Here is a 26,279-nt window from a genome sequence, read left to right on the forward strand (position 1 = left end):
GGCTCACTACAACCTCCGCCTCCCAGTTCAAACAATTCTCATGCCTCAGCCTCCTGAGTAGCTGGGACTACAGGCGTATGCCACCACACCCAGCTAATTTTTGTATTTTTAATAGAGATGGCACTTCACCATGTTGGCCAGGATGGTCTCGATCTCTTGACCTTGTGATCACTTTTGGGAGGCCTTGGCTTCCCAAAGTGCTAGGATTACAGACATGAGCCACCATGCCCAGCCCAGTCTATTAATCTTTATCTTAAAAGTGAATCATATGCATTGCATATTTATTATGGCCTAGGTGCCTTTCACAATAGTGTTATGCACGTTTATAAGCAAGTAACCTGGGTCTTAGAATATGAAACTGGAGCTTGAATTAAGGTCTTTCTAGATCTCATATCCAATGGTGTTTTCACTAAATTATGCTGCTTCAATAAAGAAAATAGTTGGCTTTCCATCAGCCTTTGAATCCTTGATATATGCTGCCCTGGCATCATCCTACACAGACATTTCAGCTTCTGGAAAGGGAAGACATACCTCTCAGGAATTACTACTACTGCAGTAATCCAAAGGTCTCTTGCTCTTGGGCCGAGGAGCTTTATGTGAACTATCATATGCATAGAAGGCTTCATATTAAGAAATTACTTCACTTCTGAGGGGAAATGATATAAGGAAAATATGGACGGTTAAGATGAGAATGAGGCAGGTGATTTTTAAATCATTCATAAAAATATATTCCACCCACAGTGCTAGAGTATTAGCTACATTCTGACTCTGAAACGGATGCAGCCATACTTTGAATTTAGTTGGCATAAAAACATCAGCCATACTGGTAGATTAAGTCATTACTGATCACTTTTAAAACGTTGTGATAGAAATAGCTCAGAAAATGCTGATAATGGGAAGTGCTAAATCATAAGGATCATATCACTCAATATAGATATATTTCTTGTATTATAAATTTAAACATAAAAATTATTGTAGTTTTGTCTTCATTGTTTTATAATATCAATTAAATATATAATTTCAAAAAAACTTAGAGCCTAATCAAAGGCACAGTATACTGTAGTGGTAAATGAATAATCATGTCTGTATGATGTGTATATAAGTAGATAATTAGGGAAAAATAATAAGAGATAAAAGAGAAACTCATCGGTTTTGATTAACAGTGTAAGATGGTGTGGTAGAATAGAGAATGAGGGTAATACAACTTCTGGATAAATAGAAAGTGAACTTCCCTTGACTTGAGCAGAACGCTTTGGTGTAACTGGGCTTGAAAATTACTCTTCTTACATGTGTACATATATCCTATCATTCATTCATTGTTTAACGTATGTATTAAGTACCCGCATGTGCCTACATAGCGACTGGGAATTTCACAATGAATGAAACACACTAAAAAATCTACCTTCATGGAATCTATATTCTAATGAAGAAGGGAGAAGAGATGGATAAACACAACAAAACGACATAAGTAGATGTCAGATGGCCATAAAGCAAAAAAACATGGTTTTTGCCAATTTTAAATAATATGGTTATGGAAGACTTCACTGGAAAGATGATATTGGAATAAAATCCTGAAAGTTATGGACAATAGCAGCCAGATCCAACCAAAATAACGGAAATGTGAAAACCAAGTGCCTTAGTCTATTTTGTGTGGTGTAACAGAATATGACACACTGGGTAATTAATAAAGTAAATAAATTTATTGGCTTACAGTTTTGGAAGTTGGGAAGCCTAAGGCCAAGGTACCAGCAGTTTTGGTTCCTGGTGAGACTCTTCTTTTCTTTCAAGATAGCCATTGTCCAGAGAAGAGGAAGGCTGGAAGGCAAAAATGGCAGAAGGCAAAAGAGCTAAGAGAGAGAGCCCATTCCACAAGCCGCTTTAAAAAGGCATTAAACCCACCCATGAGGGTGAAACTCTCGTCAGCTAATCACCTCTCAAAGGCCCTACCTCCCTGTACCTTACATTGACAATTAAATTTCAACATGAGTTTTGGAGGAGGGAATAATCAAACTATACCGTCGAAGCAGTTGATAATTGGTTAATGTTATCAGCAAAATTTTCTATTAGGTTTTAAATAAAATGCAAAACCAAGATTATAGTAATTTATTATGATAAATCAGAATGGTAGTTTGGCCTTATTTTTATTTAAAAAGTTGATTTAAAATGCTGTATACATTTTCAGCCTGATGAATATTCATGATAAGATAAAAATACTTGTACTTTCGGAGCTTAAGAAGTAAGTGATGAAAGTCAATAGATGTTTTACTTTAAAATTTCACTTTTTTTTTTTCTTGTTGGTAAAAATAAAAATGATTGACGGACCAGAATGAAGAACAGGGGGCATCCTTATTTTTTATAATTCTTAAGTAGAGAACTATGGGTGATTTTTATCATTCACATAATATTGCTTCATATTTTTTACAACCAAATATGATGAAGAAAGTGAGTTTAAAAACTTAAGGGCATATGAGAAAATCCCATTTTTGTAAAAAAAAAAATTTCAAATCCTCTGTTTTCCTATTACTTTAAGTATTATGAAAAAGCAGTGAAATGGCCTGGAAAGATATACTTCATAATGAAAATTGTGATTACATTTTATTCTTTGTTCACTTCTGCAGCTTGTGTTTGTGACAATGAGCAGGAATCATTTTTGTAATTTTTTAAAAGTTGATGTTTAAAAAGAAAGATCATTAAAAATGTAAAACAAATTTGATTTATCCTGAAATAAAAACACTTTTAAAAAGTATTTTTGTAATTTACATTAAGTTATATTTAATTTACATTAAAAAGTGTTTTTGTAATGTACATTAAGAATCTACATATTCAAGATAAATAATAAGGATACTTGGGAAGATATTCCAAATTAGATGTGACTTATAGAATACTGAAATATAAGTGTATGGTGTTTTATGAAGTCTCAAGGACTTGGTATAATGGAATAGCAAAGATGTTTATTCATTAAATAGTTTTTGTTTGATTTTAAATAATGAAGAATAATTGTAGAAGAGAAAAGGAAAGCATAGAGAGTATTTTTCCATTAAAATATTTTCAATTAACTGCTTCTAAAGTAAACTGGCATCTTCAAATGAACAAACATTTCTTTAAAAATGTCATTGCTAAAGTTCAAATTCAACATGAATGTACTTTTATAATTCCTAACAAATAGCTAGGTGAAAAAAAGCTTTCCTTTTATTGTGAATTTGTATAATGCCAACACCACTGAGGAAACCATGACATGTGGCTTAATTATAAATAGAACAAAAAAATTTTAATTTTCCATAATTTCAACACATTTCTCCTAAAATACTTGGCAAATGAAAAACAACACAAGCCCTTGTAGTTTCCGAATAATTATTCACAGTGTAAATTTGCAGAAGTAAATATGGAAATTAAACAGTATCATCAAAATATGTTTACCCTTCCCCTACGTTATGTGTGATACCCATTCATACACCTAAGGAACTCAATCTATCTAGTGTCCTTGGGTAGACTTTTTCTTCCTAAGACGCATACTCATAATCCTTCCAATCTTAGAACTGCATCCAAAAGGAAGCTTAACAATAGTGATTGTTTATTTTGTAGGTTTTACAGACGCTAGAGTGCCAAAGAAGACCTTTGAAGTGTGAAAAGATTTCCTGTAATTGAAACCAAAATGTCATTTATAGATCCTTATCAGCACATTATAGTAAGTCATTCACTGTTTATGAATTCTTTCTGGGAGGGGGGCTGACATGTTTCCGTACGTGAGCACTGCGGGCGTTGCTAGTAAAGTAAAACTGTGACAGCTTCTCCGTTTGTTATTATAGTCATGTGAACTTAATGTGGTGCAAAGAGGCTACGGAACTTCATAAAACTAATTTAACTTTTCAATTTATTGCTTTAAGTTTCTAGAAAAGAGGAAATCGAAAGAAAAAAATACCAAAACATCTGCAATAATAATGGAACAATAAAAACTGTCGTTATCACTTAGCAATCATCAGCCTGCGTAGTTTGCACCCTTCACATGGCTTGGTGGAAAGAAGAATGAAAGTAAAAGAATGTCTGAGTTCAGGGCTATATTTTGGTTTGCATTTTTAGGGTAATTAATTCTGTAAACTTTCCCTTAGTTAGATATGTTTAAACAAATTCTTCTGTGGGTGGTTAGTTTTAGTAAAGAGTTAAGTAATTCAAATTTTAGTATGTAATTTTCCAAACTCCGGTGGAAGTATACATGTTCTCTTCTGGTCAATAAATAGAAGAGAGAGTTTCTTGCTGAATTCAGCATTTGAGACTCAGGTTTGTATGAGGTTGATATAGGTTTAATGGATATTTAAGGAATAATCCATAGCCTCATATTTACTTGAAATAAAATGCTATTTTCTTACTCTGCATTCATTTCTAGATATCATCCTCTCTCTTGCCCTCCTTAAATAAAAAGCTTATTATAATTGTTTGTAATGCCTTATTTCCCTCCGTTCATAACTTGAACCATTGCCCTGGACTCGGCCCTTCCACTTCACAGAAAGGTCTAATTAATTGGCTTCTTTGGGGCTAAATCCAGTAAGCTCTTCAGTCCCCACACTCCTTCTACCCCACTCTGCTGCTCATTACTTTTTTCTTAAATTCTTCTCAGATTTTTCTGGTTTTGTTTCTTCTATTTCCTTGCTCTTGGTTACTTCTCAGTTTTCTTTTTCTTTTTTTGGGATGGAGTCTTGCTCTGTTGCCCAGTCTAGAGTGCAGTGGCATGATCTCAGCTCACCACAGCCTCCGCCCCCTGGGTTTAAGCGGTTCTCCTACCACAGCCTCCTGAATAGCTGGGATTACAGGTGTGTGCCACCATGCCCAGCTAATGTTTGTACTTTTAGTAGAGACAGGGTTTCACTTTGTTGGCTAGGCTGGTCTCGAACTCCTGACTTCGTGATCTGCCTGCCTCAGCCTCCCAAAGTGCTGGGGTTACAAGTGGGAGCCATCGCGCCCGGCCTATTTCTCAGTTTTCTTATGCAAGCTCTTATTTCTATTTGACTCTCTTTTTTAAAAAAAAAAATAATTGAGGTATAATATACATGAAGTGCATAAATCTTAATTGTTAAACATGGTGGATTTTTACATATATATTCCACCCCTGAAGCCATCACTCAGATTATAAGCACCCAGGAAGACTTGCTCATCTACCTTCCAGTCAATAACTTGCCTGGAAGGTAGCCAGTATTTTACCTCTATTATCATGGGTAAGTTGTGCTTATTTTCGACCTTCATGTAGATTTCTGCATTCAACACTATATCTATGAGATTCATTCATGCTGCTGTGAGTAGCAGACTTCCACACTTTTACATTCTATGTGGTTTTTCATTATTTGACTATATCACAAGCTATTTATTTAGTCTACTAATAACCATCATATTCTCTTTCAATGGCAATGGTGAATACCATCATTCAGTGGCAATGGTGATTTCCTATAAATCAGGCAACCATATATGTGTGGCTTCATTTCTTTTCTGTTGTATTGGTCAAATAGTCTGTGTTTGCTCCAAGACCAATCTATCCTAATTTCTGTAGCTTAAAAGTGTGTCTTTATATATGGTAATGTAAATCCTCAAATTTTTTCTTCTTTAAGAATATCCTGTCTATTTTTAGTTCTCTGCATTTCCGTATAATTGGATTCATTTTGCCAATTTACACACACACATGCATGCATGCACACATGCACGCACACATGCCCACAAAATTGCTGGGATTTTGGTTGGGACTGCAATGATTCTATAGAGGAGAGATAATATGATAACAATGTTGAGTCTTTCAATCCATTAACAAACCATGAATCTTATCCAAAACTAAATGTTGCTTAATTTAATTATCTCAATAATGTATTATAGTTTTCTGTAAGAAATCGTGTGTGTGTGTGTGTGTGTGTGTGTGTGTGTGTATTTTAGATGTATTTTTTGATATTTGATGTTTTAATGTAATTATAAAGGTAAAGATATTTGCAAACTTTATTTTCCAATTAGTTGTTGCTTTTTTTTTGTTTGAGATGTAGTCTCACTCTGTTGCCCAAGTTGGAGTGCTGTAGCGGGATCGTGGCTCACTACAATCTCCACGTCTTGGGTTCAAGCAATTCGTGTGCCTCAGCCTCCCTTGCAGCTGGGATTACAGGCATCTGCCACCATACCCGGCTATTTTTCTTGTATTTGTAATGGAGATGGAGTTTCACCATGTTGGCCAGGCTGGTCTTGAACTCCGGGTTGAGTTTATGTTTAGCAGAAAATATGAAAAAATTGTTGATAATCATAATGTAAGATAATGTAAGCCCACAATGTGAGGGCTCTGATAAGAGACAATGAAGAGGACTCTGGGAGTATATCATAGGAGGAATTAATAACATGAATCCTCTGGAAAGGATTTCTAGGGGAAGTAACACATTAGTAGACCTGAAGGTTAGCAGAAATTTGTCAGTTAAAGAGAGAGAAAATGACTTTTCTGAATTGGAAAAAATAGGCATATTTGAATTAGTCTGAAGGTGAGATATAATAGTACATGATTCAAGGAAATGAAGGAAGTTCAGTATGGTTGGAACACAAAACATTTCAAAGAACATGATTATTTGGAATGACTTTCACTCTTCTTGATCTGAGCAGGCCTTACTACTGACGGCCGCGTAGCCGCCTCATATGTCTTGTCAGAGGATCTTGTGGGCCGGCCATTCAGTTTCTTCTTTTACCATGGCAGAGTATATTTAAAACACAAACTGTGTCCAGACATCTGAGGTCCAGCACTGCTGCCTTTTCTTGAAAATTCTGTTAACTATAGCAACAGATTTAGACTATAATAATTACCAATGTAGTAATATTATATTATGCCATTTTACAAAACATGAAAAAAAAAACCCACATATTGGTATCACATTTTTCCTTTCTCCAACATGAGGCTTAGACATCAACTAGTATTCTAATTTATGGCCCTTTTAAATGATCTCTTGGGTGTGAAGCCAAGTTCTAGCCCTTTTAAGTGATCTCTTGGGTGTGAAGCCAAGTTCTAGCCCTTTTAAATGATCTCTTGATCTGTGAGCTTTACAGTTTTCTTCATTCTTCTTATTCTTGCTGTGTGTATATGAAAAAAAACCAACTGTGGGTGCGCACACACATACACACGTGTGTGTGTGTGTATGTGTGTAAATTGTTTTAAAAACAAAATTTCCTGCTCAGGTTTTCACAGAAAGATATTTTTCAAAATATGTAAGTGAGGAAGCACACTCAACACTGAGTGATATTAGTAAAATGGAAAGTTGGAGTGAATCAAGCCAGCTTACTATTAATAGTAATGAGCTCTTGGTGCCAAACAGGCTAATACAGTTTTGGCTGCCTCAAGGCCAGAAGACTGGGCTCATTTTCACTGTTCCTGTGATGCAGGGACATGTCGGAGAATCCTGTAGGCTGATGCAGCAATTTGCAGCCAGCAAGCTCTCTGGCTTCCGATGGTGCTCGGATGTTAAGAAGCTGCTAGGAAAGTAGAGCGACACATATATAACAGAATTTAGTTCTCATATGTCTAGAATCATTATGAGGTGCCTTCCAACCTTAAGGATTTTTGTGTCTTCAGAATTTATAGAAGATTTTTTTTTTTGACCAGGAGCCATCAATTTTACAAGAGATCAAATATAAAATATTTATAACATTTTCTGTCTTTTTATTCTGAATAGATGAGTCATCTCCCTGAAGTGAAAAAATTCATACCTCTTTCTACCACCTATTAACAATGGAGGGGCACTGCCCCATATCCCACAGAAACTAAGGTTGTCTTCACATTAGGGACAGTCAACCACATGGATATGACAGCATGGTTGCATACCAAAATACAAGGGCTTTTAAAAAATACCATTGTAGGATGACTAGAAATTTTACCAAAAATGTAGAAAGCTATTATTCAGATTATTACAGTAATACAGGAAAGAAAACCACCACTGGAATAGGTAATCAAAGAACTAGTGTTCTGTTGGCAGTTCTGGTCTTCCCAGTTATATGCTCATGAACACGTAGACTCTGACTTTTACCTGCCTCATCTGGAAAATGGGGTATAAATAGGACCTGCTGTGTCTGCTTCACGGAGCTTTATTAATAGTAAAGTGTTACGTGCACAAAATTATTCCTTTGAAATAATAAGATATTTTTAGAAAAGTTAGAAGGTGAGAGGCTGCTACTGGAAAATAAAAAATATAAAAGTGATGAAACTATAATTACAAAAGCAGAGGACTGTAAATGACTTAATAATGAGTTTTTAGGCAAATAGAATTTTTTGAGAACTCACAATATCTAGAAAAATGAGGAAGAAGAAAGCTAGTGTATTAGGGTTTTCTAGAGAAACAGGGCCAATAGGAGATATTAATTAATTTCAGGGCCAATAGGAGATATTAATTAATTTTTAAATTATGAGGTATTTGTTATGACAAATAGGAGATATTGATTAATTTATTGATTTATTATGAGACATTAATTACTGCTAATTGATTAATTATTGGCTCACACAATTATGGAGGCTGAGCAGTCCTACGATCTGCTATCTCAAGCTGAAAATGCTGTGAAGTTCGGGTGTATTTTGGTCTTAGTCTGAAGACCTGAGAATCAGGGGAGCTGAAAACGTAAATCCCAGTCTGAGGGCAGGATAAGATGCAAAGAGATGTCTCAGCTCCAGCAGTGAGGGGAGAATAAAGGGGGTGAAGTCTTCCTTCCTCCACCTCTGTCCTGTTAGGGCTCTCAGCAGATTGGGTGAGGCCCATCTGCATCTAGGAGGGCAATCTACTTTACTGAGCTCACTGATTCAAATGCTAACGTCATTTAGAAATACCCTTACAGACATACCTAGAAACAGTGTTTAATCTGGATGCCACATGGCCTACTGGAATTGATGTGTAAAATTAATCATCACCATTAATGAGAAACTTCTTACTTTTCCTGGATATCAGCCCTGCCCTGCCACAAGCCTCTCTTAGGAGGCAACTGTGCACTAATTTAAAGTAATGTCCATGTTTCTGCTTCTTTACCACACAGCATAGATCAGAAATCCCTAGAAGGTCACCAGGTTTATCTTTCAGTTCTCAAATTTCTTTTTGGCTCTTTTTAAAATCTTCTTAGCCATTTTTTAAATACTTCCAGTTCCATAGAGTTGTATTTCAATTTGACTTTATTTTCCCTGAACATGGTAAGTATAGTGTAGCTGATGAATGGATGCGTTTGTTTCTGTGGCGGTTGATTGATTACGCTGGTTTGCAGTCTTGGTGTCATGCCTCCTTATATTCCCAGTTATCTCTGATTTTGTGTTGAACATTGTGGTGAAAAATAGAAGTAATCTTTTGGAGAAAACTTATTTACTTCCATCAGGCCCCTGGGGAAACTAGCAGGTTGGGACAAACGTAATCCCAGATGGGTTGTTTTCTGGGCAGCTTAGATTACACTAAAATGGGTTGCCAGTACATGGAAGGGATGTTCATAGTTATTCCTATGTCATGGACTATGGAGATTTTAATCTGAAACAGGAGTGTGGATTACCAGGATCCTTACGCCTAGAACGCTCATGAATCTCTCAAGGCTGCACAGTCTCTCAGTCGTGTCCTCTTCTGGATCAGGAAATGCCACCGTGGTAACACTGAGCTCACCTCCCTGCTTTTTGTGCTCTTTTAAATCTTTGCTCTCTGTCCTGGTAGTTAATGCTTTCCTATCTAGTTAGTTCTTTCCTACTTTTAGACAAATGTTTATTTATTAAAACATTATCCAGTTTATAGTTATTTTGAGTGGGCAGTGGTCACCTTGATTACTTACCCTGCTGTTATCGTAGGTGGAATTCCCTAATTACTTCTTTCACAGTCAGTAGTGCCTCCAGACAATCCCAAAAAGATGGATAATCATCCTATTTTAAAGGATTTCCACACATGCTAAAGTTATCCCCTAAACTTGACATTCAATATTGCCCTATGTGCAATTCTAATGTTGGAGTCTGGATTTGTGCCAGGGAACCCTTGAGAAAATCCTGTGTTACTGGCCGGACTGTTGGTTCTTCACCATATGACAGTTTTTTTCTACATCCAGAATATGGATCTTCACTGCTCAATGACATGAGATAGGTAAAGGAAGCCTTCTTCCCATCGAAGGCTATATGCTGAGAGTAAGAAAACCACGTTTTACCTACTTTATAATTTTGCTTAGTGTATAATATTAAGTAAAATAATATATTTTATTTATATATAATTATATACCAATGTAATATATTATTAACAAGGGTGTAGAAATAATAAAAATATTGAAACTTTTACTTTTCTGTTTTTAATTCTTTTTATATATAGTCATTTCATTCTCAGAAAAGTCATATGAAGTTGCTTTTCTGATTGCCATTTTATATATATGAGGAAACAAAGACAGAAAACAGAAAATTTTATTGTAAATGCCCTTCTGTCTGTGTCTTTTTTTTTTTTTTTTTTAACCTAAAACTCCTGAGAATATATACCAAGTAAGTCTGTGTCTTTCAGTTATGAGCTTTTTTTTGTTTTGGAGACAGGGTCTCACTCTGTCACCCAGGCTGGAGTGCAGTGGCATGATCTCTGCTCACTGTAACCTCCACCTCCCGGGTTCAAGTGATTGTCCTGCTTCAGCCTCCTGAGTAGCTGGGATTATAGACATGCACTACTACGCCTGGCTAATTTTTTGTATTTTTAATGGAGTTGGGGTTTCATCATGTTGGACAGGCTGGTCTGGAACTTTTGACCTTAAGGGATCCGCCCTCCTCAGCCTCGCAAAATGCTGGGATTACAGGCATGAGCCACCCCACCTGGCCTGAACCTTTTATTTGTTGCTTAATGAACAGAACAAGTAAGTCAGGGAGGAGGTTTTTAAGAAATTCCTTAAAATAGGGTTAAAATATCTAAAATAGCATTTGTTGGCAGATCCAGATTTTCAAGTGTATTGGATTTGTTGGCCTTAAAGTTCACATTTGAAAACCATCTGTGCAAAGACATCTTAGATCTGAATGAACATGATCATCTAGGGCAGTAAGTCTAAACCGAATAAATATGAATGCCCCAAAGTGCCAAGGATGTGTGGGAAAAACTTTTCAACTGCACACGCTACTTCATGTATTCTAATGAGCTCATCCAGAAAGCGGGAGGTGCACCTGTCCTTCACAGTCCACTCAATCACCGATGCTACAGGAGAGTGTAGATTTCATCATAAGTATTGAGGTAGCAAAAGGCTGATGTTCAATTTGTGTGTGTGTATGATGCTGTAGCTATTTAGTTACCATTGGACTAGAATCTATATTGAACTTACAATTTAGGTGCCAGATATTTGAGCGATTGTTTTGTTTAAGTGTTTTAAGGATATTATAGTCACTACAAATTCATGGTGAACATATCATTAAATAAATATTTTACCATTTTCTTTTTTAAAGACAGGGTCTGCTACGTTGCCTAGGCTGGTCTCAAACTCCTGGGCTCAAGCGATTCTTTTCTCTGAGACTTTCAAGTAGCTGTGACTACAGGTGTGCACCATTGCACCCAGATAAATTATAATTTTAGAACCAAGCTGTTATCATTAATATTTTCTTTTGCTGGTTGCCACTGCTAGAGCAGCCCCTGCAATATTTTTCCTTTTTTGTCTGACACTTCACTTTTTAAAATTCTGCTTTTAATTGACACATAGTAATTGTACATATTTATAGGATACAGTAGCATGTTCCAATATATTATACATAGTGTAATAATCAAACCAAGATTTTTAGCATATTCATCACCTCATACATTTATCCTGTCTTTGTGGTGAGCACACTGAAAATCTTCTCTTCTATTTTGAGATGTGGATCACCTTACTATTAACCGTAGTCAGCCTACTGTGCTATAGGGCACCAGTACTTACTCCGCCTCCCTAACATTTTACCCATTTACCATTCTCTCCCCATTTTCTCCTCCCTCCTATCTTCCCTAGCCTCTGGTAGCCATTATCTTACTCTACTTCTATGGCATCAACTTCTTTAGATTCCACATATGGGTAGATCTTGTACTATTTGTCTTTCTGTGCCAATACATACCTTTTTTTTTTTTTTTTTTNTTTTGAGATGGAGTCTTGCTCTGTTGTCCAGGCTGGAGGGCAGTGGTGTGATCTTGGCTCACTGCAACCTCTGTCTCCCAGATTCAAGCCATTCTCCTGTCTCAGCCTCCTGAGAAGCTGGGATTACGGGTGCCCACCACCACACCCGGCTAATTTTTGTATTTTTAGCAGAGATGGAGTTTCACCATATTGGTCAGTCTGGTCTCGAACTCCTGACCTCAAATGATTTATCCTCCTCAGCCTCCCCAAGTGCTGGGATTACAGGTGTGATGTGAGCTGCCATGCCCAGCGGCAAATATATACCTATTTAACATAATGTCCTCCAGGTTCATCCCTGTTAGAACAAATGACAGGATTCCCTCTTTCTTGTGGTTGAATAGTACTCCATTGTTTACATGCACCACTTTTATTTATCCAGTCATCCATTGATGGGCACTTAGGGTGATTGCATATCTTGGCTATTGTGAATGGTGTTGCAATTAAGTGGGAGTGCAAATTTGTTTTCGACACACTATTTTCATTTCCTTTGGATATATACCCAGTAGTACAATTGCTGGACCATATGGTAGTGCGATTTTTAATTTTTTTGGAGAAACTTCATACTGTTTTACACATGGCTATACAAATTTACTTTTCCACCAACAGTGTTTAAATGTTTCTCTTTGTCTACATCTATGCCAGCATTTGTTATTTTTGTGGCCTTTATGATAGCGATTCTAGTTGGAATGAGGGAATATCTCATCATGGTTTTGATTTGCATTTCCCTGAGGATAAATGATGTTGAGCATTTTTTCATATACTTGTTGGCCATTTGAGTGTCTTCTTTTGGGAAATGTCTATTTAGGTCTTTAACCTGTTTTAAAAATCAGATTGTTATTATTTTGCTATTGAGTTGAGTTCCTTATATATATTCTGGATGCTAGTCTCTATACTTATGGTTAAAAGAGGACTTAAAATCTCCTTACTGCAATAAGAATGCACTCTATATTTGCTCTTATTTTTAAAAATATATACATATATAGCTCAGGTGTGGTGCTCATGCCTGTAATCCCAGCACTTTGAGTGGCTGAGATGTGCAGATCACTTGAGCCTAGGAGTTTGAGACTAGCGTGAGCAATATGGCAAAATCCCTTCTCTACTAAAACAAAAACAAAATACAAAAATTAGCCAGGTGTGGTGGTGCATGCCTATAGTCCCAGTTACTTGGGAGGCTGAGATAGGAAGATCATCTGAGCTACTGCACTCTAGCCTGGGTGACAGAATGAGACTCTGTCTCAAAAAAATAAATAAAATAAAATAAAAATAATATAATATATTGCTAAACTTAATGTATAAACTTATTGTGCAGGTGATAAATTTCTTGTTCATGGAAAGAAGAACCTGAAGTCATATTTCTGACTTTGATTTTCTTTTAGCGATGTCTTCTAGAGCTAACCAATTCTGTCCCAAATTAGGTGTTTTGAGCATTAAGATAATTTCTGCACATAGCCAACCCATGACTGAGAATTTTGAAAGCAAGGTTAGATAGTGTTGTTAGACTATAAAGAGATAATGCTGATTATTTTTTTGAAACTGTTGGTGAATAATAGCAAAACACCTGTGCTTCATAGTTATATTAGAATGAAACTCCACACCAGGAAGTGAAACTGAAAATAAGTATCTTACCAAAAAAATCTCATGATTTATTAATGAAATTAATGCAGCCATTAAAAAAAAATTTCTGAGAAAGTGCCTGTTCCTAATCATGATGATTATCTCTAAGTTTATAATAACATATCGTAGTCTTTGTCGTACTAATGGTTTTTAGTTTTAAAAATTAGGCCAAGTTAGGTTGAATAGAGAAAACAATATTTGCATGCAGAATCTACATCAGCATTATTTTATAATTGTTTCTTTGGTTCATGTCTTATATCAGTAGCGTTTTAAAATCATTAAATTGATTTGATATAATTTGGTTCTTTTTTTCAATGCCAATCATTGTTACATATATCAACATACTGATCCAGAATGAATAAAAAGCTTTTTTCTTAATAAATAAAAAAATTATAATTTTGAAAAGAAAAAGGTCTTGGTTTTTACTATGGAAACTATTATGGATGAAGAAAGACACTCAGAATAATCCAAGACCTGAAGGCAAAGCTTAAACTTCGTGACTAAATTTGTGGATTGAGCTTAGATTTGACATCTCAATTAAAATGACATCTCTCCCTGCCAACTACCAGCCACCATCATCCTGAGTCATTAGTTTCCCTTGGAGAACACTGGTTGCAAATTCAGTAATATAATTTCCTCTGGCACTACCCCTGAGATATAATCAAACATCTTCTATCCAAGTTGAAACCTGGTTCAGTCTGGACTAGTTTGAAATTACTTGTGATAGTGGCCCCAGGAAACATGGTAAATGATTCTCAAAAGACTATTTGGATAATCACTGATTGAAACTGAACATCTTTCTCCAAGAGTATGTGCTTACTTTATTATAGATACTTTCTTCTTAATCCTTAAAGCTCTTAGAAAGAGATAGGCACAGACCAAGGACAGTAAGCCTGAATTGTAGTAAAAGGTCACCATTTATGATCTTTTTTTTGAGACAGAGTTTTGCTCTGTGGCCCAGGCTGAAGTACAGTGGCTCCATCTCAGCTCATTGCAACCTCCGCCCCCCTGGGTTCAAGTGATTCTCCTGCCTCAGCCTCCTGAGTAGCTGGGATTACAGATGCGTGCCACCATGCTCAGCTAATTTTTGTATTTTTAGCAGAGACAGAATTTCACCATGTTTGTCAGGGTGGTCTCGAACTCCTGACCTCATGATCCACCCACCTGTAATCCCATCACCCAAAGTGATGGGATTACAGGTGTGAACCACCATGCCCGGCTGTCACCGTTTACTATCTGTGAGTTACTGGGAAATTACTGAGCCTCTCAGAATCTCATTTTACTCATTTATAAATATAAATAATAACACCTATTCTATAGGATTGTTGGGAATATTAAATGACAGTTGGTGTCTAGTAGAATGTATGACTTATGGCTTACATTCAATGAGTCCTTGTAATAAAAACAATCTTTCTGTACGTGTTATTAAGAAACAATATACGAATATATTTGCAGCAACTTCAAAAGGCAAATATTCATTAGTGGGTTAAAATATTGCTCAATTTTTATGATATAAAGAAGTTTCTAGGTATTTGAAAACCCATGTAATTTTAGAAGCTCTTAGATATGGAATAAGAGCATAGATGATTTTGGGAGAGGAGCATCATTATGTATAATAATTATTATTGAGAGGGTTTCTTTAATGGAGAAAGCTAATTTTAAAGTTAGATTTTCAAGAGCATTTTCTCATTGTATTTCAAGCTCAGTTAAAATCTGTGTAGATTCACTTATTACATGTGGATGTCCAGTTGCTCCAGCATCATTTGTTGAAAAGACTATCTTTGCTTCATTGTGTTGTCTTTTCTCCTTTGTAAAAGATCAGTTGACCTTATTTATGTTCTTCTCTATTCTGTTCTATTCACCTGATTTATTTATTTATTTATTGCCAGTACCACACTGTCTTGGTTACTGTAGCTGTATAGTAAGTCTTGAAGTGGCATAGCATCAGTCCTCTAACTTTTTTCTTCTCTTTCAATTTTGTGTTCACCATTTTGGGGTCTTTTGCCTCTTCATATGAATTTTAGAATCAGTTTCTCATTTTCACAGAATAGTTTGTGATTTTTATTGGGACTTCGTTGAATCTATAGATCACTTTGGAAAGAACTGACATTTTTACATTATTGAGTCTTTCCATCCATGAATATGGAATATCTCTCCATTTATTTAGTTTTTCTTTGATTTATTACATCTGAGTTTTGTATTCTTCTTCATATAGATCTTTTACATACTATGTTATATTTATAACTATTTTATTTTGGGGAGTGCTAATAGAAGTATTATTGTGTTTTTAATTTCAAAGTCTATTTGTTCATTTCTGGTATGTAGAAAAGCAATTTGACTTTTGTATATTAATCTTATCTTCTACAACCTTGTTATATTCACATATTAGTTCCAAGAAGTTTTTTTTTAATTGATTATATTGGATTTTCTAAATAGACATTCATGTTATCTGTGAACAAAGTTTTATTTCTTCATTCTCAATCTATATACATTTTATTTCCTTTTCTTATCTTATTGCATTAAGTAGGGCTTCCAGTACAATGTTGAAAAGGGTTGATGACAGGGAACCTCCTTGCCTTGTTCCTGATCTTTTCCAGGAGGCTTCTATTTTGTCATCATTAAGTACGACATTAATTATAGTTTATTTGAAGACGTCTTTTATCAAGTTGATGAAGCTCCCTTCTATTTCTGGCTTGCTAAAAGATTTTTTAAATTAGGAATGGGTGTTAAATTTTGTCAAATGCTTTTTATTAATCTGTTGATATGATCATGTAGTTTTTCTTGTTTAGCTGGTTGATATGATGGATTAAATTAATAGACTTTTGAATGCTGAACCTTGCATATCTGAAATAAACCCCACTTGGTCATGGTGTATAATTCTTTTCTTTCTTTCCTTTTTTTTTGGGGGGGGGGCGGGGACAGGGTCCTGCTCTGTCACCCAGGCTGGAGTGCAGTGGGGCTATCTCTCTCACTGCAAACTCTGCCGTCCGGGTTCAAGTGATTCTCTTGCTTCAGCCTCCCAAGTAGCTGGGATTACTGGCACACACCACCATGGCTGGCTAACGTTTTTGTATTTTTAGTAGAGATGGGGTTTCACCATCTTAGCCAGGCTGGTCTCAAACTCCTGACCTCAGGTGATCAGCCGCCTTGGGCTCCCAAAGTGTTGGGATTACAGGCATGAGCCACTGTGCCCGGCCCGGTGTATAATTCTTTTTATATGTTGTTAGACTTGGTTTGCTAATATTTTGTTGAGAACTTTAGCATGTATGTTCTTGAGAAATATTGGTCTGTAGTTTTCTTTTCTTGTAATGTTTTTTTCTAGTTTTGGAATTAGGGTAATGGTGGCCTCCAAGAAAGAGTTAGGAAGTATACCCTCTGCTTTTATCCTCTGGAAGAGATTGTAGAGAATTGATAGTTTCCTGTTAAATGGTAGAATTTAACAGTGAACCCATGTGAACATGGTGCTTTCTGTTTTGTAAGGTTATTAATTATTGATTAAATTTTTTAATAGATATGGGCCTATTTAGATTGTCTATTTCTTATGTAAATTTTGATATTGTCTTTTAAAAAATTGGTTCATTTCATCTAGATTATCAAATTTGTGAGCATAGAGCTGTTTGTAGTATTTCTAGTTGTCCTTTTAATGTCCATGCGATCTGTAATAATGTCCCTTATCATTTCTGGTATTAGTAGTTTTATTCTTTCTCTCTTTTTTTTCTTAGTTAGCATGGCTAATGGCTCATTGATTTTACTGATTTTTCCAAAGAACAAAATTTTGGTTTCATTGATTTTTCTCTATTTATTTCCTGTTTCAAATTTTATTGATTTCTCTTCTAATTTTTACTATTTTTCTATTGCTTACCTTGGAATCAATTTGCTCTTCTTTTTCTAGTACTTAGGTAGTAGCTTAGATTATTAATTTTATTCTTTCTTCTTTTTTAATATAGCATTCAGTGCTATAAATTTTCCTAAGTACTGCTTTCAGTGTATCAGTCAAATTTTGACAAAGTGTATTGTCAATTTCATTTAGTTCCAAATATTTTTATGATTGATCATTTCATTTATGTACAAAAAAACTGGCTACTCAGAACTCTTTGATGTTGAAGGTATTTCTTGTTTAAAATAAAATTGAATAAGCCTCATTTTGAAAGACTTTTATGCTTCTCTGCCTTTTTAGCAAAGTATGCTTATTATCCATGTCTTCACCTCTTTCATGCTGTGTTATAAATTGGAATGTTAATTACACTATTGATGGAGTGATTTCTACAGAAGCTATTGAGTGCTTTCTAGTTTTTGTCCCTATGTTATGCTACTGCTGGTCCTTATGAATCTGTCTACACTTTTGACAATTTTTTTTGCCTCCTTGCATTTAGACTGTCACTACTCACTTTTCAGTATTGTCAGTACCTGAGCCTCTTTTTAACTAATTATGAACTTTTTAGCCAGTTAAGCAAGCCTACTAAAATTAAGGGAAGTTACCTCTCCTAAAATTATATATATTTTTTTTTTGAGAAAAAAGAAAGAAAAGTAAAAAATAAAAAAAGAATGAAGGAGAGGAAGAAAGAGGAAGAGGGAAAGAGAATGGAAGTGTTGCTTTATTGCCCAGGCTAAAATGCAGTCTAAAAATGGGTATTGAAAGCCTCTCTTATACCAATAATTGTGCTTAATAATGGAGACAGGAAAAAAACGAGGGAAGAAAATAACAAACAAGCAGCCAACCAATATTTCATTTAAACCTGTAAGTAAGTGTGATGTGGTACTGATAAGAGTGTATATTTTGTGTATTTAAAGTGGAGAGTTCTATAAATGTTTATTCAGTTTACTTGTTCCGGATCTGAGTTCAGGTCCTGGATATCCTTGTTAATTTTCTGTCTCTTTGATCTGTCTAATGTTGATGCTGAAGTCTCCCACTATTATTGTGTGGGAGTCTAAGTCTCTTTATAAGTCTTATGTATTTGGGTGTTCCTGTATTGGGTGCGTATATATTTAGGATTGTTAGCTCTTCTTGTTGCATTGATCCTTTTACCGTTATGTAATGTCCTTCTTGGCCTCTTTTGATCTTTGTTGCTTTAAAATCTATTTTATCAGAGGCGAGAATTGCAACTGCTGCTTTTTATTTATTTATTTTTGCTCTCCATTTGGTTGGTAAATCTTTCTCCATCCCTTTGTTTTGAGTCTTTGTGTATAGATGGGTCTGGATGCAGCATACCGATGGGTTTTGGCTGTGTCTTTTGATTAGGGGATTTAGTTGAGTTTAATACTGCCATTTGATGTTAGCTGGCTGTTTTGCCCATTAGTTGATGTAAATTCTTCATTATGTTGATGTTCTTTACTTTTTGGTATATTTTTGGAAAGGCTGATACTGGTTGTTCCTTTCTATGTGTAGTGGTTCTTTCAGAAGCTCTTATAAAGCAGGCCTGGTGGTGATGAAATCTCTGAGTACTTGCTTGTTCACAAAAGATTTTATTTTTCCTTCGCTTATGAAGCTTAGTTTGGCTGGATATGTGATTCTGGGTTGAAAGTTCTTTTCTTTAAGGATGTTGAATGTTGGCCCCCACTCTCTTCTGGCTTGTAGGGTTTCTGCTGAGAGATCTGCTGTGAGTCTGATAGGCCTCCCTTTGTGGGTAACCCGACCTTTCTCTCTGGCTGCCCTTCGTATTTTCTCCTTCATTTCAACCCTGGTGAATCTGACGATTATGTTCCTTGAGGTTGGTCTTCTTGAGGAATATCTTTGTGGTGTCCTCTGTATTACCTGGAGTTGAATATTGTCCTGCCTTGCTAGGTTGGGAAAGTTTTCCTGAATAATATTCCGAAGAGTATTTCCCAGCTTGGATTCATTCTCTTCGTCACATTCAGGTACACCTATCAAACGTAGATTAGGTCTTTTCACATAGTCCCATATTTCTTGGAGATTTTGCTCATTCCTTTTTATCCTTTTTTCTCTGATCTTGTCTTCTCCTTTTATTTCATTAAATTGGTCTTCGACCTCTGATATCCTTTCTTCTGCTCTATCAATTCAGCTGTTAAAACTTGTGCGTACTTCACGAAGTTCTCGTGTTGTATTTTTCAGCTCATTAATTCACTTACATTCCTCTCTAAATTGTCTATTCTCGTTAGCATTTCGTCGAACCTTTTTTCAAAGTTCTTAGTTTCTTTGCATTGGGTTAGAAGTTCTTTTAACTCACAGAAGTTTCTTATCATCCACCTTCTGAAGCCTACTTCTGTTAATGGAACACACTTGTTCTCCATCAGGCCTTGTTCTGTTGTTGATGAGGAAGTGTGATCCCCTGTAGAGGAAGAGGCATTCTGATTTTGGGTATTCTCAGCCTTTTTAGGCTGGTTTCTTCCCTTCGTTATAAATTTATCCATCTGTAGTCTTTGTAATTACTGACTTTCTAATTAGGTTTCTAAGTGGACGTCCAACTTGTTGATTCCCAGCGCCGGAATCTGAGCAACCCATTGCGCCGTATAAAAAAGCGGCGTTAAGACTCCTGGTGCTTTTCTGACTCTGCACGAAGAACCGCCGCATCGAGGCGCCGACCGCCACGCTGGCAACGAGAGTCATGCTGGCAACGTGTGGGGCTCCTCCGCTGGGAATCTCCTGGTCTGTGAGCAACAAAAATTCGTCTGAAAGTGTGGCGTCCTCTTGTTCGCTGCGCTTTCACTGGGAGCTACCATCCCAAGCTGCTAGTGATCAGCCATCTGGGATCTCTCTTCTCCTAAGATTAAAACAAGAAATGCTTCCGTTTCAGATAAAGACTTTGTAAACTTTTCAGCTGCTCCAAGAATTATGTGAGTTCCCACTTCCTCATTCTGCTTTAGTGAGGATTGTTTGATTACTGCTTTCCATTTAGGTAAAGTGTCTAATGAAGTTCTCTACCTGTTAATATTTCTTATGTTTATGCAAGCTTTTAGGCAGATAGCAAATTTTAATATTCTTGCATGTGATTTCTAACAAATGCATTAAAATTAGTGCAGTTAGTTTGCTGGTTATGGCCTTGGGTCCATAGGGTTTTGAAAGCTGTCCTGGAATTGTCATGCAGAAAAAGTCTTTTGCGTGATTGCTTCAGTGAACAGCAACAACAACAAACAAACCTCAAACATCTTGCTCTGAGTTCACCTTTACAAGCCAGGGCTTCCTAGTCAAGGAGTACAAAGCCTGATTGTGTTCCTAGAATACCTGCAGTCCTGCTTTACATTTTTTACTGAGTGCTTGGTAAACCGGACTGCAAAGAAGTGCTTGTAGTCAAGCTGTAGCGACATTTTAAGGCACAATCTAAACTTCTCAAAGATTCCGTGATGAGAGAGTAGACTCAAAAAAGGAGCAGCCTTAGGATCAAAGAATGTTTCTGGTATGCATGCTACTTGTTTTTAAGTAGAATATTTTTAATTAGTCTCAAGGAAAAAATGAGATTCTATATTGGAAGCTTATTTTAAATTTACTGTCATTTTATTTCCAGGTGGAACACCAGTATTCCCACAAGTTTACGGTAGTGGTGTTACATGCGACCAAAGTGACAAAGGGGGCCTTTGGTGACATGCGTAAGTTCCCTTATTTGCTTTGCTGTCAAACGTGTAACTATGGTTCACTCTTGAATTGCTTGACAAATCAGAGATTCTGCTTTCTTCAAGTGTGGTTATGTTTGCCTAGATCTTTGAATAACATTTTTAGTAGTTCTCTGATGCTATCTGTCAGAATAACGTTTTGCCTGGGTCTTAAATTAGCTGAGATCACTTGGAGTCAGACCAAATGATTTTCTTGTGACATACACATCTTGGGAATTCAAAGAAAATTTTTAAAATTCTGTCTAAAAAGAGTACTTAGTAAAGACTTTAAACAAGCTGTCTCTGTGAGGTATTATGCATTTAGAATTATTAAAATGTAGTTTTTCTCTAGTTCTTATGCCTTTGAGTGTATTTATTTTGTATGGAATAGCCACAGAAATTGTTATAGGACAGGCTGAAATGATGCCAACCACAGCCTGCGAATAATGCTGAATTAACTTGTTGACAGTATGTTTCTCCATGGTTTTAAAAAAGGCTGTTTTCCTTGTGGAATCTTATTATTTAAATGGTGGGAATTCATGCAGGTGGGAATAACAAGAATAATGGATACAAAGAAATATTATGGCAATGAATTTGATAACATCTTAGATTTAATAACGCCTTGGATTTGTTAAGGTCTTAGATTGTTGATATGGGAATGGATTATTTAAATCTCAAAACCAGTCTTTTTGGAAAAAGAACAGAGATTGCAGCATATCGACTAGGAAACAAGGTAGGGTTCCCAGGCCAAATGACATGTAAACTGGTACCTAAAGGAAAAGTATCTTGGTGACGAGAGCAAGAAGTCCCAGGCAGAGAAAACAGCATGGTCCAAGGCAAAAAAGGCCAGAATGCTTGTGAGGATCTAGAACAGACCCAGCATTACTAGTGAATAGGTAACAGAGGTGGAGGTGGAGGGGCAGATGAGACTAGGATGGTAAGTCCTAATAAGACAGACGTAGGACTCAGATTTTATCATAAATGCAATGAGAATAATTTGATGGCACTTAAGTAGTAAGTCACATAACTGAAATTTTATTTTTCTAAATGTTCTGATTATAGTATATTAAATATATTGGAGAGGAATGTGGAGAATAACTTTTCCTTGTTTCTTTTTTCTTTTTTTTCAAAGAATAGGAGGGACTTCACCTTGTTGAAATGGCAGTGAAAATGCCAACAGAGAAGGAGGAGTTAGATACTAAGGAAAGAAAGAATGTGAGCTCAAGGCTCATACCTTCAGTGAATGAGGAGAGTTCAGGAAGTTGGTAAATGTCAGAAGCAAGGAGAGGATTGTTAGGTAGAAACTAATGGCAAGAGTTTTGGCCAAGCCGTGGTTTTCATGACAGGTGAGGAAAGTAATGGCAATTTCTTCAAAACTAGCCTCAACCAGAGGTTTACATTCTAAATTTTATCTCAGACTTCAGTTTAACCCATCATCACCCCTTTATTAATATTTTTCTGAAGTTATTCTTATTTTGCTTTTTATAATTCTTTTCATTTTCACCATTTTAAATGAGAATTTACTGAAAGAAAGGCCCCTGTGAAAGAGAAGCCTCATTAGAAGCTGTATTTAGAGACTATTACCCACCATACTCTCAAGAAAAGACATGGGTTTTACCACTGAAGAGGTCACACTGTGAGTTGGAAAAACCATTCTTAATTCAACTAAATTCTATGTCAGTAACTTGTCAGGCATGCAAAAGACAGAGCTAATTTGACTTTTAAAAATACAGTTATTATCTCTTAGATAAGGCAGCAGCAACCTTTTTTTTTTTTTTTTTTAATCAATGCAGAGTTCTGTTGTGTAGAGACAATGGCTGTTTTTGTGCTTAAGATAAGTCCAACAGCAGTTCAGATTCTATACCCCATGAGTCTCTTTCAACTGGTGTGGATTTGATTTTCCAGCAACTTCTCACGGTAGGCCCAGGCACTTTGGTGATGATTATTTACTATAATTAGAATAGGGAGAAAAGTAATGCTGAAAGTTTTATTTTAAATCTCTTTGAATTGATATTGATAATGTTACTAAAAGAATGAACATAAGATATTAATTCATCTCCTGGGACAGGGAACATTTAGATTTTGTGTCCCTACAGTGTATGTAACACAGATTACACTCTTATTTTTAGAAGCTTCCTTTTTAAAATGGCCACTGAGAAAGGACAGCGTTATGGCATTCTGTTAGAATTATTATTCAGCATTTGTAATAGGATTTTTTTGAATTATTACCTATTTAGTGGGGAGGGAGTTTTTGCCAACCCTTTATATCACCTTAATGAGTTTACAGGAGTCAGGAAGAGACAGAAAGAAAAAGAAGGAGTTTTAGAGACATAAATTTAATGATAAAGTTACTAGGGAAAAGTGAATAGATGATATACAGTGCCAACCACTTTATTTTTGAGAAGCCGTAGGAGATTCTAGTGAGAAAAGACTAGAATTAGCCTTCACTTTTCTGAGAGGAATTTTGATGATACCGCTTGGAGAGCTTAATCTATACAAATTACCAAGTAGCCGAATTTGGGGTGTTTGTATATAGAAGTTCTTTAAACATTGACAAGAATAGAACTATAAGAACTATTTTTGAAAGTCCTAAAATCTGCAAAGACCAGGATCACAGAACACTACATCGCGTCTGTTGTTTACAGTGTCTGCATTTATTTAAAAGGTAGAGTTCCATAAAATTCTACATCTTGGTAAAGAAGAATGACAGATTACTATTGGAGTTTTCTGCCTTGCGTGTATATGTGAGGGCCTTCTCAAGGGTGCCAAGACAAATCAAAAATCAAATAGTTAATTCTTGGTAAAATAGTCATATCTCTTTTTAAAAAAGATAATACTAAGGTTATATCTGTTTTTTATTTTGTCCTTTGATAAATCATGCTACCTTAATTAGCTGCATTTAGAAATATGTTTCTTCATTGTTAAAACATCAGAATAAAATCAGCAACACCCAGTGAACTGTCTTTTGAAGGGTCAGAGATGACATTTTAATTTACAGCATCTCATTCATGCCTTGTTTTCACTTGAGGGCATTGACAAGCACGAATAAGACAGCGGCTAGTTCCTTCCCAGACATGGTTGCTAATCTCAGTATTACTCAAATATAGCATTTACACCCAGTTCTCCAGTGCTGACTCCTGCATTCTTATGTTTGCGGTTCATAGGAAGAGGCCATCTGAAGTTCACATTTACACCTGACTAAAAATCATTGCTCTATTCTTATCTTTGACTTAAGTAGCTTGCATTAATTAGGCAATATTAATGTAACTCTTTTAAACTTATAGGAAGTTGTCGTAGACATGATATATAACAAGTTACATGTCAGCATGATGTTAGATGCTAAATGTTGGGTGCATGTCTGTTAAGCTCTAACCTATAGGAAGTTGTAGGTGAGATATATAACAAGCTACATGTCAGCATCATGTTAGGTGCTAAATTTTGAGAGAATGTGTGTTAACCTCTATATTCTCTATTGTCCCTTCCTTCTTTTAACAGAAGATACGTTTGCAGAGTGGGTGCAGTGAGCGTAGTATTTCAATTGGCCACAGAATTTTCTTTTGTGCCTGTAGGAAACAGAACACACAGCTCTGGCCACAAAGCTCATTTTATAATCAAATGAAATAGCTGACACAAATGCAATAGCCAGCTCACTGAATTTCTGCTTCTTTTAGAAAGTGTTGGGGAAAACACAGATCCTGTTTGATAATGGAGGCTGGCCTGAGAATTCAGAATGATTAGAGCCGTTTCACTCCCTGCGATGAGATCAGATAAGAAATGCCGTAGTGCCTTTTAAATGATAAAATACCACAGAATATTAGAGTTTTAGAACTATCCTAATTATGGATATATACACTGAGGATTCTTGCCCTGTCTGGCCCCTTTCTTAGATACATAACTCTTTTTCTTTATAGAATAAGCATCATAAACATTAGAGCTTCTAAGAACAGTTCCAGGATTGCAGGTGGATCTAACTTTACTTAAGTATTCAGGTGACAACAGTATTTAATGTCCACATTTAAACTCTAGTAAAAATACACATGCTTGGGAAAATTATGAACTCATGGTACTTAAACCAATTTTATAAGATCGTATTGATTAATATCTTAATATACTTCTTTAAGATTTTCTTAATAATCTCAAGCTCTTAATATTCAAAAAGTCTGTATCTGTAGGTAAATGATATTCTATTTCTGATAACCTCCTGGCAAGATTTGGATCAAGTTTCTAATTTTTAAAGGGTTGTGCCATTTGCAGTTCTAAGGCTGGACCTTATCTTCCCCAAACAGTGCTTCTCAAACTTTAATGTCCATATGAGTCACTGGGGAGCTTATTCAAAAGGCAGATTTTGATTCTGTAGGTTTGGGGAGTAGATTCCAAATTTCTGACATACAACTGATGCAGACATTGCAGACCATATTTTGAAAGACAAGCTCTAAGCAATTTCTTCTATTTTATGTTTGCTTACCCTGGGATTTATAGGACTTCTCAGCAGAACAGACTTTAAAAATACATGATGGAACAAAGATTCTATGACTTTTGTTTTTTGCTGATTTTACTTTTTTAAAATGAAATAATCACAAATACCTTAATACTGTTTGTTTTTGAAATTCTTATAAAGGAATGCTTAATTACATGACTCGTTACATTATCAATGAGAATGACAGAAATAAACACAAACAATACCGCCATTGCATTATTAAATTCTGAAATTATTTTATACTAAAATCATGAAAATACCAGATTACAAGCCATGAGAATGAGTATATTTTTATTGTTTCAAAAGTCACAGTGGTCACTTCAAGTTAAACGATTAATGCATGAAATGTACTATGCAGACACACATTAACAAATATAGTCTTTCCCTCATACATATAGATACCTTCCATAAGTAGTTTAATATGTAATTCTCTTTGAGCTTAATTGGTGATTGTGTGATGTTTGATTGTGTGATATTATGTTCTATCTGAACCCAGGCAGCACCACTCTAGGTACCCTGCTTTTTTTTTTTTTTTTTTTTT

The 26,279-nt window shown here is 35.7% G+C and overlaps 1 protein-coding gene across 1 annotated transcript in view; it reads left to right on the forward strand.

Annotated features, from left to right (window-relative positions):
• Nucleotides 1-26,279, forward strand: part of PLA2G4A (phospholipase A2 group IVA) — a 146,512-nt gene that overhangs the window by 21,632 nt on the left and 98,601 nt on the right. The window contains exons 2-3 of the mRNA XM_017524540.2: nucleotides 3,583-3,685; nucleotides 21,177-21,258. Coding sequence (XP_017380029.1) covers nucleotides 3,653-3,685; nucleotides 21,177-21,258 — 115 coding nt within the window. The 5' untranslated portion in view covers nucleotides 3,583-3,652. The remainder of the gene's footprint in view (nucleotides 1-3,582; nucleotides 3,686-21,176; nucleotides 21,259-26,279) is intronic.

Source organism: Cebus imitator, unplaced genomic scaffold (genome assembly GCF_001604975.1).
Source record: "Cebus imitator isolate Cc_AM_T3 unplaced genomic scaffold, Cebus_imitator-1.0 Scaffold33, whole genome shotgun sequence".
Lineage (NCBI taxonomy): Eukaryota > Metazoa > Chordata > Mammalia > Primates > Cebidae > Cebus > Cebus imitator.